At 55.1% G+C, this 13408-nt stretch overlaps 7 protein-coding genes and 1 non-coding gene across 8 annotated transcripts in view; 3 read left to right on the forward strand and 5 right to left on the reverse strand.

Annotated features, from left to right (window-relative positions):
- The window catches only part of CHGG_09955 (uncharacterized protein), a gene marked incomplete at both ends in the record, with an annotated part of 1589 nt that extends 749 nt beyond the window's left edge, over positions 1 to 840 (forward strand). Inside the window, one exon of the mRNA XM_001227881.1 lies at positions 227 to 840. Coding sequence (XP_001227882.1) covers positions 227 to 840 — 614 coding nt within the window. The remainder of the gene's footprint in view (positions 1 to 226) is intronic.
- Positions 841 to 1036: 196 nt separating this feature from the next.
- On the reverse strand, positions 1037 to 1107 carry CHGG_11244. The gene has a single exon. It is a non-coding gene; the product is annotated as a tRNA-Gly (tRNA).
- A 321-nt stretch (positions 1108 to 1428) lies between these two features.
- CHGG_09956 (uncharacterized protein) lies at positions 1429 to 2354 on the forward strand (the record flags this gene model as incomplete). Its single annotated transcript, XM_001227882.1, has 2 exons — positions 1429 to 2206; positions 2335 to 2354. The coding sequence occupies 2 exons, from the start codon at positions 1429 to 1431 to the stop codon at positions 2352 to 2354; spliced, it is 798 nt and encodes a 265-aa protein (XP_001227883.1).
- A 1294-nt stretch (positions 2355 to 3648) lies between these two features.
- Positions 3649 to 5386, reverse strand: CHGG_09957 (uncharacterized protein; the record flags this gene model as incomplete). The annotated part of the gene is made up of 4 exons (XM_001227883.1): positions 3649 to 3762; positions 3815 to 4849; positions 4914 to 5110; positions 5179 to 5386. The coding sequence occupies 4 exons, from the start codon at positions 5384 to 5386 to the stop codon at positions 3649 to 3651; spliced, it is 1554 nt and encodes a 517-aa protein (XP_001227884.1).
- A 614-nt stretch (positions 5387 to 6000) lies between these two features.
- CHGG_09958 (uncharacterized protein) lies at positions 6001 to 8732 on the reverse strand (the record flags this gene model as incomplete). The annotated part of the gene is made up of 4 exons (XM_001227884.1): positions 6001 to 6771; positions 6838 to 7887; positions 8188 to 8275; positions 8332 to 8732. 4 exons carry the CDS (start codon positions 8730 to 8732, stop codon positions 6001 to 6003), a joined length of 2310 nt encoding a protein of 769 aa, XP_001227885.1.
- A 743-nt stretch (positions 8733 to 9475) lies between these two features.
- On the reverse strand, positions 9476 to 9779 carry CHGG_09959 (uncharacterized protein; the record flags this gene model as incomplete). The annotated part of the gene is made up of 2 exons (XM_001227885.1): positions 9476 to 9542; positions 9613 to 9779. 2 exons carry the CDS (start codon positions 9777 to 9779, stop codon positions 9476 to 9478), a joined length of 234 nt encoding a protein of 77 aa, XP_001227886.1.
- A 1027-nt stretch (positions 9780 to 10806) lies between these two features.
- CHGG_09960 (uncharacterized protein) lies at positions 10807 to 11897 on the forward strand (the record flags this gene model as incomplete). Its single annotated transcript, XM_001227886.1, has 5 exons — positions 10807 to 11005; positions 11074 to 11229; positions 11293 to 11426; positions 11490 to 11580; positions 11650 to 11897. The coding sequence occupies 5 exons, from the start codon at positions 10807 to 10809 to the stop codon at positions 11895 to 11897; spliced, it is 828 nt and encodes a 275-aa protein (XP_001227887.1).
- Positions 11898 to 12389: 492 nt separating this feature from the next.
- Positions 12390 to 13124, reverse strand: CHGG_09961 (uncharacterized protein; the record flags this gene model as incomplete). Its single annotated transcript, XM_001227887.1, has 1 exon — positions 12390 to 13124. The coding sequence occupies one exon, from the start codon at positions 13122 to 13124 to the stop codon at positions 12390 to 12392; it is 735 nt and encodes a 244-aa protein (XP_001227888.1).
- Positions 13125 to 13408: the final 284 nt, after the last annotated feature.

Raw genomic sequence — 13408 nt, forward strand, 5'->3', positions numbered from 1 at the left:
GGTTACGACATCGACTTGTTAATTTCCTAATAGCTGGAAGTTAAAACTGCCCTTGTATCACCATCGCAACGGAGATCAGCGATGTTGGGGGACATCGGCGCTCGGACGTTCCAGAAGGGCGATGTATATAGAAAATTGAATTCTCTTTCATGAGAACTATACGAGGTGAATCATGCGAGAGCCGCTTAGTCATGGTGAGTTAAGACGAAGAGTTATAGGATGTTAGCTCTGCCGAAGCCGCCGGTCGAGCGCGAGGGGAGGGTGGTGGATTGGCAAGGGGTGGTGGACTTGATTGTGGCGCGGTATGCAGACCGGTTGAAGTATATGGCTGATAGGGTCGAGTCTCTTGCGTGGATGCAGGGTGAGGTGAATGGGTTGCTGAACACGCACATCGACTACTCCGAGGAGGATGATGGATACCAGGCCGCTCTTGGACGCTGCACTCGATATTACACCAGGGTAGTCGTCCCCGACACACAGGAAGATCATCTTATCCTAGCAGCCATCGAGACTGTCACCCACAACATCTGCTCAACACTGCTTACGGTCCGAAAGTTGGTCGTTGAGAATACCCATGCGGATGAGGATTCGATCATTACGGCTAAGGAGTCCTTACGAGTGTTGATGGGCAAGCTGAAGTGGACCACATGGAAGGAGTGCGCGGGCTGCAATTTTGATGAGGTGTGTTTCATCCCAATGTGGCCGTTTGGGGACAAGGCGTCATATGAGAAGCCGAACTGCCGGAACGCGACGACTCTTGACAAGGGGTGGTGGGATCCGGCCAGCCGGTACTGGCACCCCATGCCGAGCATGATGCCGCCACCAGATGAGAGCGAATAATGCAAGGCACCTTCAGTAGTGTGGGTTTGATATTGCAATGAATTTTTTTATATCTCGTGATGCCTACTAACCCCCCAATGCTGTCTACACTCCAGACTGAGTGTCCCTTTTCCAGTTCCGAGTTGAAAAGGGGGTCGGGAGGTAGTGTATGAAGACAAAAGAGAAGGGCATCAAGTATGTGCTGAAGGTCAAAAAATGCGTCAGCCGCGAATCGAACGCGGGGCCCATCGATGGCAACGATGGATTTTACCACTAAACCACTGACGCTGGTTCCTGATTGGATGCCTTTTCAGGTCCGTTTCCCTATTGAACAGGAGTGATCGTGCCCGCTGCGCGCGGGCACGCCAAAGGAAGCCTGGAGGAACTTGCCGGCTGCAGGTAGGCCCCATAGCGGAGTCAACGATGTAATTGTCTTTTTTTTTTCCCATTTCATGATGGTTATTGACGAATGCTGGGAAAGTAAGGAAACGTGGTTTCTTCAGTCAGACTAGCGTCGAATCGTACAGTCGCGCCCTCTTTTTTCCCGCTGTAGACCTCTTGCTTCTGATTGGCTCGGGAGAGGGTTATCGCCCGTTTGGCGGGATCCCAATGGTCCTGTTCTTCGGGGACTTCTTCCAGTTCGACCCCGTCCTGCAGACCAGCCTCCTCTTGCCGGCGCCCAGGGACCATGGCGGACAGAGACCGGAAAGCTTGGCGAAGCATCTCGCAGCGCACAGGCTGTTCCTCCAGTTCACAACCGTTGTCATCCTCCAGGAGCAGGTCCGCGCGGCTGGTTGCCCAAGGCTTCGGGGCTTCCTCGGGCGCCTGCGCAACGGCGAGCAGACCGAGCTGGACTTCCAGCGGCTCAGTCAACGCCTTTATACACCGTCGTGCAAGGCGTCCTTCGTAGACGGTCTGAGAGCCATCACGCCCCTGAACCAAGACCGGTGGGACCTGAACATGGCAGCCGTCGTCCAGTGGGCCCGTGCCTACGGCAAACACATCTCCATCTTTGTAGCCAAGCATGACACCGAATCGGCGAAGCGGCTGCGCGTCGAAGAGCTGGGCGACGTGCTCCGCCACGGCAAGCCGGGTTTTCGGTGGGTCACCCACAGAACGGGACCTCTTTGCACGCCGGCCTTCGCCATGACGGATCAGAAGAGCCAGGGAAAGCAGTTCTCAGACGTCCTCGTCAACCTGAAAGGGGTACGCGGCGGCGGCACAGCGACTCGGCCCAGTTTCATGAGCTTGTACGTGCAGCTGTCGAGGGCGCAGAGCTGGGACGGGCTGCATCTGTTTCGGAAGCCGGCGCGCAGTGACTTCATCGAGCCGAAGAACGTGCTTGATAAAGACATGAGGGACGCCATCCTCAAGCTGGAACGACAGGGTGAGGAGACCAGACGGCGGTTCGAGGAAGACCACAGGCACGAGCCGTGGTTTCAGGAATGGGACGCCATGCCTGAATCAGCGCAGGCTGCTGAAGCTGCTGACGAAGATGCGGGTACGTCGCTCTAGTAGCAATAGTCAACCCATAATAGATGTCGACCATGAAACCTCATTTCCGCCACTTTTTGACAGAAATTTAATTTTTTGGTTCGTGATTGTCGAGGATTGCGCGACGGAGGCACGCAAAGGCACGAGCGAAGCAGCGAGTCACAGGGGCCCTGATGCCAAAGTGCGGGTAAGCGGCTTTTTTCCGGCGATTTGATTGGCCAGACCAAAGCAACAACAGTCCGTGCACCTCCACCGCCAAGACCAACTGCGAGATGCCAATTCGACGAAGCAAAATGCAGATGACGCCAGACTTCGAGATGCTATCGAGAGGAGTTCTCCTCCTTGAACTGTAGCGTTTTCCTATTTGAACTGTAGTGGTCCGTGCGTCAGCCAAAACGGGAAGGCGGTGAGCTGCATGATTCGGAGCCCTACTTTGGAGACAAATCATGGAACTTCGCTCCAATAGTCACCATTTTCATCCAGCAGAACGCACGAATACCAAGAAGTTCTTCAAGCCCTGATTCAGGAAAATACGCAAAACTCTCAATTCGAAGCTCGCCTCTTCACAAATCCCAGACCATAGGACTTCCCCTAAAAGTTCAGATCAAGCAAGAGCTCGTTGCAGGAGGCGTAAGCCGGGCCAGTGAGGAGACGGTGGCCTGGCGGGATGCTTGGTGGTGCAGGTGCACCATAAGGAGACCCTGTCAAGACAGCCTCTGGTTGGAGTGAAGCCGGTAACTCCTCCATGTCCTGCAGACTGCGCAATGACATATATTTAATAAGAAAACCTGAAATCAAAAAATTAGCACTTAAATAATCCATTCTCGATGCCCAAATGAGGGTATTCTCACTGCGCCGTTGTGGAATCGTAACGTTGCTTCGGGTGTTATGCTGTGATGCTGTGTGGCAGTTGCATCAGAGCGGCAGAATTAATTAGCCGACGTTTTGCAGTGTTGCGCACGGACCACTACAGTTCAAATAGGAAAACGCTACAGTTCAAGGAGAACTCATCGAGAGAAGTCGAAAAGGAGAAAAAAGCCAAAATTCTACAGTGAGAAGTCGACAGTACAGGTTAGAAATGCCACCGTTTTGTAGGGTTTTTTTGGGCTTTTTTTTTTGGAGAAAAAACTGGTTCGTACTTAGAGCAGGCCATGGCATTTTTGACCTAAGGAACCTGGAGTTCCTCCAGGCATTTTGGCGCCCTTCACGAACCTAAAATCATGCATCTCCCGGCCCATACCAAGGCCTAAGTCTGAAATTGTATTCTACCTACCGAAGAAAGTTCAGATCAAAAGCGAGCAATACGTTTGTAATCAGCCTGCCTTGGCCCATCTCTCAGCGGGCCGTCACTTGCACCCACATGTCGTTGATGACAAAAATACCAAGAGTGTTCATGATATCCCAGGGCTTCGCAGGATGGGCGATAGCCCAGTCAAAATACCGGAATAACTGTGGTTCGTTAGCGAGCTTCCGAGGACTCTGGCTACGTCTGTGAACTTACCTCAAAGAACGTCTTGTTCAACTCCATCTGAGCCACGTTCTTACCAAGGCATTGCCACCGCCCATGGCCAAACGTAAGCTCATTAACTTTGAGCATAGCGGCCAGTTTCTCTTCATCAGGCTCAAACCACCGTTCGGGCCGGAATAGGGCAGCATCTTCGCCATACAGCTTCTTGTCATGGTGCATGGCCAATGCAGAGTAACCGATGTCGACTCCACCAGGCAGAAACACCGGCTTCCCATTCACCATGACCGTATCCCCGCCCGCGGGAACATCCTTGGGCAAGATGTTCCTGACCGGGGGAAACACCCTCAAACCCTCCCTGATGACGGCCTGCAAATACGGCAGCTGCTTGGCTGTCGCAAACGAAATCACCCTTTCCCCGTCCTTACCCACCTTACCCTCCCTCACCGCCTCATCAATCTCCTCCTGCAGCCTCACATACACCCTCTTGTGCCCCATAACATACAACATCGTCGCCCTCAGCGCCGCAGCCGTGGTATCCGACCCAGCAATCAACGTCTCCAACACCTCCGACTTCAAATCCGCGCCCTCCAACCCATGCTTCATAAACGACGCCAGCATATCCCTCCTGCCCTGATCCCGCGCCGCCCCACGCACCCGCTCGTCCACCACGCGGAAACACGCCCCCATCAGCGCCCCAAACCCGCTCTTATCCTCGGGCCTCGGCGCCAGCCACGCGCCCAGGATCGGCGCCTGCGCGAGCCACGAGAGGCCCAGGCCCGAAAACGCCGCCCCGATCCGCAGCCCTTCCTCGCTCGACCGGATGTACCGGTCGACGTCGGTATCGGCGCGAAGCATGCCGAGGGGGCGGCCCGTGCCGACGGCGCTGATCACGTCGAGCGTGAAGAATTGGATCTTTTTGGCGAGGTCCATGGCAATGATGCCGCCGCCGCCGCTGCCGCTGCCATTGGTGGAGGGGCGGGAGAGGTATTTGCGGCGGATGAGGGTGACGAGCTCGGTGAGGCGCGCGTCGATGGAGGTTTCGAGTTCGAGGTTTTCGCGGCCTGAGTACTGATATTGTTGAGAGGGTTAGTTTAGCTGTGATGGGGCGATGGGGAGAAAAAAAGGTGCTTACGCCAGGGGCGATCTGCTTGCGGCGCTCGTCGTGGAGTTTGGTGTTGGTCTGGCTGAAGATGTGGTCGCGCTGATACTCGACGCGGCAGGCTTCAAAATACCATTTAGATCGCTTGTATCCGGGTTTGGTGTTGATATGGGCCCAGACCTCGGGGTCGGACGTGATAAGGGAGGTTGGGCCGACTCGAGCGATAGGTCCTAGTATCCAAGTGTATGTGTAAGGGCCGGAGTCAGGCATAGGTTGGTGGAGGTGGGATCAGACGTACCATATTCCTCACTGACCTTTTGGTACCAATGGTGAGCCTCACCCGTGAAGACGTTGATATTATGTCGGATCTTGGTAAACCCAGTCGCCCATGGTCCACCAAACTGGCGTAGCCGATAGTATCGTAGCAAAGCGTTCACGACATACAGCGCCGTGATGGCAACCATGAGAGGCCATTGATGCTCCATCACGGTCTCAAAAAGAGTCATCTTGGGTCAAGACAGGCCTCAAGTCCGGGTAAATGTTTCTGGGATTGCTCTGAAGTTTCTTGGGGGGCTCGGGTTTTGTGGCCAACGATGATTACCGATTGCCTACGTATCAAACGGGGAGAGGGCTGATACAAGCTCCTCGCGTCAGCCTGTGTGAGGGGAAATACCGATGCCTATTGGGAGCTCACCTTGGTCGCATTCTCGGCTGAGAATGCGACGTCAAGTTACACCGAAGCCCTTGGCCCAGCGATCGGTCAGCCCGTCCGACCCCAGTTGCCACCTCCATACGCGAGGAGGTGGGTACAGCAGTCGTCAAGTCGTCCGAAAGAAGTCCTTTTGCTCCAGAAAGTAGCGAGGGACGGCATTGCAATGGCAAGGATCAAAATGGGCCTTGGGTAAGTGGCTGCTCGGTACCTACCACCTCATGAGCGCGACCATCATGCCGAGCGTAAGAAGATAAGACAGCTTTGGCAATGTAAACGACGCCCCAGTGTATTAATTCTAATTAGCTACCATACATTATCACCTCTACACCATTGTTAGATTCCGTCACTCCCCACCCCCTTATTACTCACCCCCCGATTCCCCATTGCCCTAACACAAACACTACCAACTCACAGCCCCCCCGGCCGCGGCGGCCTCCTCACCTCAAACCCCTTCCCCGCCCCCCGCCTCTCCACCGACGCCGACCTGCGTCCCATCAGCTGGTCCCGCATGCCCGACACGATGCAGCGAACCGTTGACGGCTGGCTCCCCGGCGCCGGCGCAACCGCAGCCGAACCACCCCCACTGACACCCCCACGACCAGCGGCGGCAGCGCCGGGGCCAAAAGTGCCGGTGCGCCGGGGCCGGCCGTGCCCGTAGTACAGGTCTGCCTCGCGGAAGGCGTAGTTGGCCAATTGCGGGGTGTAGAGCGGTAGTTCGGAGGTGTCCGTGACGGCGCCCTCGGAGCCCTCCGAGCTGGAGGTTTCTGAGCGTGGGGAGCTTGTTGCGGGGAGGAGGGAGGATCGGGCGGCGCGCGGGGAGCTGCCGCTTTGGGAGGAGGAGCGTTGCGAGCTGGAGGTTCGCGGGCTTGATGTTGATGGGGGGTGGGAGGTGATTCTGCTGGAGGCGTGGGGGCGGGTTCGGCTGGTGGAAGAGGAGGTTCGTGGTGGGCGGAAGTAGTGGTGTTGGGGCACCGCGCGGAGATAGGGCCCGTCGGGGGATGAGCTATAGTTGGGGTAGAAGACGCTGCTGGCGTCGCTGAGGCTGTGGCCGTGGTAGGAGGTTGAATGGTCCGTCCTTGGCGAGGCGTAGGGGCCTGCTGGTGCAGGGGAGCGTAGGGGGGCAACGGAGAGGTTGTTGAGGGCGTAGCTGCGCCGTCGGAGCTGACTTAACCCGTATATCTAGAGAGTGGAAAAACTTGTTAGGGCATCCCGGAATCGTAGCACTGTATAAGCTTTTTTACTCACCTCGGGTTCATCAGCAGGCGCTTTGCTGGTGCTAACGAGACTGGCGATACGAATCCCGGCTGGCACAGCGCACCCAAACACCAAGACGGCGGCATGGAGGGCGAGAATGGCTACCCCTACACCGCTCCTTGTCGATATGTCGGCATCCAACTCCGGGAGGAAGACAGCCGTGAGTGCGACGATGACGAGTCTCACGACGCCAGACCCGACGAAGACGGACAAGATCCGCCGTCTCATGGGCCGGAGCACCGCCGTGGCCACGAGCAGGGACAGCTCGGCCACGGCCAGGACGATAACCTGCGCAAGTGGCGAGAATTGGAGCCCACCAATTGTGATCCCTCGAACAAACGCCAGCAAGAAGAAGATGGCCACAAAAAGGTCCCTGGCCTTCTCTGGCCGTTCCAAGTCGGCATCACTACCTGTGCCATCCGTACTGACTCGGCGATATCGCTTTGACGGGTCCAGAAGCAGGATTCCCAGCTGATTTGAAGGCGCAATCCTCCACATCCATATCAGACCGCCTATTACTAGAACAATCAACAAGGAGGCGAGAGCGAGGTGGTATGCTGGTAGCAGGAGGTTGTCGAGCTGGTAGGCTGAGATGGCGACGATAGGGGTGAGGAAGTAGCTGAGGATGACTCGTAGCACGTTCCACATCCCACGAGCAAAGGCCGAGCCAGAGGTTGGGCCCTCGCCGCCCGGATATTCATATGTGGCCAACCAGTTGAGAGATGGAGCATGCTGTGCGAGAAGTTTATGGAGGAAGACAAACACGGCAACAACACCGGTGATGATAGCCGCGATGACAACCATGTTCCACCAAACGTCCGTGGTCACCGGTCCACCCGTGATTTGTGACATGAGTTCTAGGCCGTACGTCCCTGTGAGCGTACCGTTGATCTCATAGATGCCGTCCTTCACGCCATCGTACCTCCACTCCTGGCCAAAGGGGCCGATGGGACTGAATAGTGCGGACCAATGGAGTAGACTGGTGATCGGTTGGTAGAAGCCGGGGTACCGAAGTGTAAGAGCACCTAGAAAAAAGATGAACTGTAGGTGGAGTAGGCAGTCGCCGACGCCCGGGAGAATAGCTCTTTGGAGGCCATAATGAGTATTGGTGGTGAGGTGGTGTTGAGAGCCTTCACCCAACGAGGGGGGACGTTGCGCGGACACGGCTGGGGCGAAAAGGGTGACCAGGAGGCCGGATAGGAACACCAACAAGAACACAACAATGGGCCCGTACCGTGCTGCAGTCAATACCACATGCCTTATCTCTGGAGTAATTTCAGAATAGACGCACGCTGACGATGCTAACTCCGAACCGGTCCTGTTGCTAGCCGAGAAGGATACCTGCGTTGAAAATGCTGGCAGCAACCCAAGCTTGCCGACGTCATGTTGCGCAACCAGTCGTATTTCGGGTGACTGGTTCTTTAGGAAACTAGAGACTCATTGTTCCAGTGGCTGGACAGAAAAATAGGGGAGCTTGCGACTTACTTTTGTTCCACAGCAGGCCTGTCCCAAAACGACAAGCACGTCCAGTTCATAGGGCGGACGACATATGTCTCTGACAAGCCCAGCGCATCGAGTTTGACCGTTACATCTGGCGGGCCGCCCTGCAGAAGCTTTGTACACGTCGCCTCGCCGGCATAATCGGCCCTGATATCGAATTCTAGCTTCGGACCGGACTGCGCAACGGGGTCACGGTCGGAGATGAGGCGCGCCGTCGTCGATGTTGGCCAGAGGTCCTTAAACCCCTGCGTGCCTCCATTTCCATCGGGGCAGCGTATCCATTGTACATACGCTGCGTCTGCGGCAGCTGGGAAGACGGTGCTGATTATGGCCAGCAGATTAACTACCGATGTTGGCGCCAGAAAACCGGCAATTCTTCGTCCCATGACTGGCGAAACGGGATTCCGGTACCCTGCCCCTTACTGCTGGCCGGGATAGACAAGCAGATGGAGAAAGAATCAAAAGCGTTTCTCTCTCATATCGTCCCCCAAGATCATGAAAGGGGCCGAGGACTGAAACATACCGAAGTCTTGAAAGATGAAACCAAAAGAGGGAGCCGACAAGCCGCAGCCCCCTTGTAGTTTTCGTATTATCCCCATATTTCTTGTTGATCCTTGACGCGAGTCATGGGGCTGCTCGAATCCACACATAAGGCCAGCCAATGTTATGCCGATAGTTGGCGTTGCCGAGAAAAAAAGGTTCGTTTGTGGGCCCAAGGGGTAAACTCTCGGATGCCCGGCGTTGCGAAGCGGGATTGCCAGATTGGGCCGACTATCTTGGGCCGGCAACATTACGACCAAGTTGGGCTGCTCCGGATGCTGGTCACGTTGATTATAGGCCAAGGGGGTGATTTGGTGGCGAGAGTTGTTGTGCATGGGTGTTGTGAGTGGAGATGGAAGCCATGTGACACTGGAGACAGGATCCTCAATATCCATCACTGTATCCCCAGTGCACAACAGTCAAGACACAATGTGGCAAGCTCAGATTCATATTCTCGCAACGTTATGGATAGTTGGCTGATAAACGAAGGTGTTATCCAAACCCAGCAAAGTCCCCCTCGGCCCTCCCTGCACGATTCCCCCAACCAACCAAACCATCGATACTTATTTCACGGCTGCAGCCTGCAAGGTTAAACGTTGGCAGACTTGGACTCGTCCCCGCCGTCACTCTTCTTGCGGAGGCAGCTCAGAGATTGGCTATTGGAAAATGTTAACCCTACGTCTAAGAGCCCAAACACTGCTGGAGAGAAGTGAAGAGGGTACATACTTGTCATTGCGCTTGCAAACAAACGTCTCAAATGTTGAACGCTTGTAATAATCCGCGTCGGAGTCCTCATCCCGGACCGAGAGGTTGATCGCGTTGGGCGCCGGCAGTGCCAGAACCAACGAGGCTGAGGCCATGACAGCGGCGATGATGGACTGCTTGAAGAGCATTGTAGGAAGTTGAGGAGGAAGAAAGGGTGGCTTGAGATTGGTTCAGTTGAGTGAGTCCTGGGTGGTGGAGAACAGTTGTAAGGGGAGCTGGATGAAAAAGATGGCGGATGAGAAAAGAGTTTGGGGATCAGGTTGCGGGAGGCTCAGTCCCCTTATAAGTCATTGAAGCGGCGGTGGGCCGGATACCTATGGTACTGGAAGTACTCGTTCACTAGGGCCATTCTTCGATCATCTTGCAGATGGTGTGAAGGTCGGCCCGAGCGCGTTGTCTGCCCCGTTCATCACCAACAATCCTGGGTCTACCAAAAGTCCCCCAATCTGCCTTGCAGCCATGGCGGTTCTCCCTTGCATTTGGATGAGACTTTCAAGTCGATGAGGCATGGGGGCGGCAAAGAACTTACACAGTATCCGATACGTCTGTTGCATCGTAAGGCCACTGGCGCGCCGAAGTAACTTGGAACTAAAGCCAACCCCATTGCACACCTTCCTGATTGAGGTGGTCAGCAGAGCCGCGTTTGCGGTCCATGGTGCCGGAACAGTTGCGTGGCGCTGGGCCTATCCCAGGCTTCTTCACCAGGAACATCAAATGTTTTGGTTTGCGTCTCACAGCATCTGCAAGAATCTGACCTATCACGCTCCCTCGTTGACTCAAAAAGTCTGGTACATACCGCGAAGGATTTCTGTTGGTTGTGACACCGAACTCCGCCGCACACTATCACTAACATCAAGCGATGGGACTGTTGGCGCTAAAGGAGTTTGACCAATGTCTTGCAGCCCACCCACCGAAAGTAACCGGGAAAACTTGAAGGCCTCCTTGGAAAGTCCGAGGCAGAGTACTTGCGGCCTCGCCGTTTGGCCTCCCGCCGCCTCGAATCGTTCTGGAACTTGAAGCTCCCCAACCGTTCTACCAAAATCAAATTCCTTTCCGTTACGATCTCCTCCCCAACCCAGAGACATATTTACCTCAACCACAAACTCCGGCGTAATTTCCATCAGTCATCTTTGATCTCTCCAAGCTTAGAAAGAAATGCCATCAAAATATTTCCCAGTATCTACCAACAACCCGGGGGACAGTGACGAGGATGCAGCAAGCTCGCTTTTCGAGGAGAAACGAGACTTTCAGACCAGAGGATGGTACTCGACCTTACGTTGGCCAATGCTCATGACCGCAGGCCTTGTGGCATACTCCCTTGGAATCTGCTGGATTACGAAGTTGGCTCTTCTCGGTTCATATCATCCTCAACCTTCCGCCCCTGCCTCTAGTTGTATGTCGCGACAAGACTGACACCCCCAGGATTATATCAAGCTGACGGCCCTAAAGTTCCTCATCCTGACGAGAAAGAGTATGTCATCACCGAAACCGGTCAGCATGGCGATACCTGGACCCACCATCTGGTCCACGGCAAACCGAGTCCCGAGCTTGATGATGCTTGGTATGACCTGCTTAAGCGTATGTATCTGAAGTCGATCCTCGAAGAATGGGCAATGATAGCAATTAACCCATGCCACATAGCCTTCAACACTCGGGTTCCGGCAGAGCGGTACGAAGCAGCCATGAACAACCGCCCCTCAGTCCGTGTGGCAGATGGCTCGGACAACCCCGATTATTATGTTACGCTCACCGTGTATCATGAACTCCATTGCCTGGTATGTTCTTCAACTCCCGTCGCCCCTTTTTCCAAACAACTGCACTAAACCAGCATTTGGCAGATGAGATTCCGGTGGTTTCTGAACCCTGAGTACTACGCGAACAAGACTTGGGAGGAACAAGCTGCAGATAAGGCCGCTATGGGTCATTATAGTAAGTCCCGCGCTGTCTCTGGATGCCCACTATGCATTGCTTATTGAGGCTAACATACACCACTCACAGAACACTGCCTCTGGAGTCTCCTCGAGTCCGTCCTCTGCAACGGTGATACGTCTATGCGGACGTTCCACTGGGATCCGCACATGGCAGCGCCGAAGCCAGACTCACCAGCTGAACGAAAATGTGTGAACTGGGAGTGGCTCCACAAGTGGACGATGGACCGTTCGTTCCTTTTGCAAGATCGGTTGCTTAGCCACCCAACGTTCGGGCGGTTGGACGAGAACTTGATGGCAGTGAAGATGCCTCATTGAAGGCTGGAAAGGAGCTCCATTGATGGTTGGACAGACAGGTTGTCGTTAACCAAGGGGCAAGGGGGGTGGGAATGGCTTCAACGGTGACTGCACCTTGTGAGCAAAAGGCCTAGCTAATATGTGCCTGTTTATCCTGCACTAGAATAATCGTGTCAATACCCTGATGAAAGCTTGAACAACGTCGCACCTGAGCCCTGTTGGATCTGTTGGTTGGCACTGTTAGTTAGACTTGAGAAGCCCCAGGCCCTCCCTAGAACACAGGTATCCCGTTTGAAGGGAAACTTGATTCAGAAGCGGTCTGTAGAAGCAGTGATGAACCGAGAGGTGCGTCCAAGGTGCGGTTTCCACATAGACTTGTGTTTAGATAGCATCAGGGTTGATCCAAATAATTGGAACACTGCGGACGTAGATGTTGGTGCTCTGGTGAGCTTTTTTTATATTCAAATGCCGCCCGGTTATTCTTCAGCAACTTCCCCATCTACATTGGGTTCCCTAAGCAGAACGCTCTCGCGAGCATGGTTCAATCCCATTATGTCCTCCCTCACCGGAGAAATTCTCCCCCTCCAACTTCCACCCCCTCCCCCCAACCTCCCTACACTCGGGATACTTCACCGCCGCGACGACATTCACCCTCCCCCCAGGCACCCCCCTCTCCAACAACACCCGCTGACAATGCAGCGTATGCGCGTACGCATCCAAATGACTATCGACAAACCCCCGCAGCCTGTACGCGCGATGCATCTGGCGCCACATAAACGTACAATGCGCGATATGATACGCCCAATCCACGTACAGCGTCTGCTCGCCCTGCAGCGCGACCTCCAGGCTGACGACGGCGTCGGTGCGGTTGGGGTGCGCGTAGAACTGCCACGGGTGGTGCTGCAGGAAGGCGGTCATCAGCTCACCGTCGTAGCATTCGGGGGTTTGCCAGGCGAAGCTGAGGATGTCGAAGCGGCAGTTGCGGGCGCGGGCGGTGGCTGGGGTGGTGCCGCAGGTTGTCCATCGGTGGGGATGGGTTGGGAGGGGCTGGTGGTGCTGGGCTCGTGGCTGGTGAGGGATGTTGGGGGAGAGTTGGAGGTGCCAGGCGTTGAGGACGGCCCAGAGGGCTAGGGAGGTTGTGAGGAGTGGGAGGAGGCACAGAGCGAGAAGGTAAGCGGTACGAGATGGAGGTTTGTTGTCGTCTTGAGATTGATACCGGTCTTCGTGGGGGCTTTCTGATGGGTGCATGGTGTTGTGGGCTTTGGTAGGGTATTGAAAGTGATTGTGGACAAGAGATGGGTTCTGTGGGTGAAGGAACATGTCAGTGTAGACGACTGCAACTGACGAAAAACTAACGGCGAGATTGTAGGGGCCAACCTGAGATTACGACATTCATAAACGTGCCCTGAAGGCGGGGGGGCTGATGCTGTACCTACCAGAGCACAATCTGTCCTTCCTATGAGCGGGCAGCGAAGCTGAGTCATTACCTGATGTTGGTGGTGACTTTATGACCTGCCTCTTTGAGCTGCGAT

This window comes from Chaetomium globosum, genomic scaffold, assembly GCF_000143365.1.
Source record: "Chaetomium globosum CBS 148.51 scaffold_7 genomic scaffold, whole genome shotgun sequence".
Taxonomy (NCBI): Eukaryota; Fungi; Ascomycota; class Sordariomycetes; order Sordariales; family Chaetomiaceae; genus Chaetomium; species Chaetomium globosum.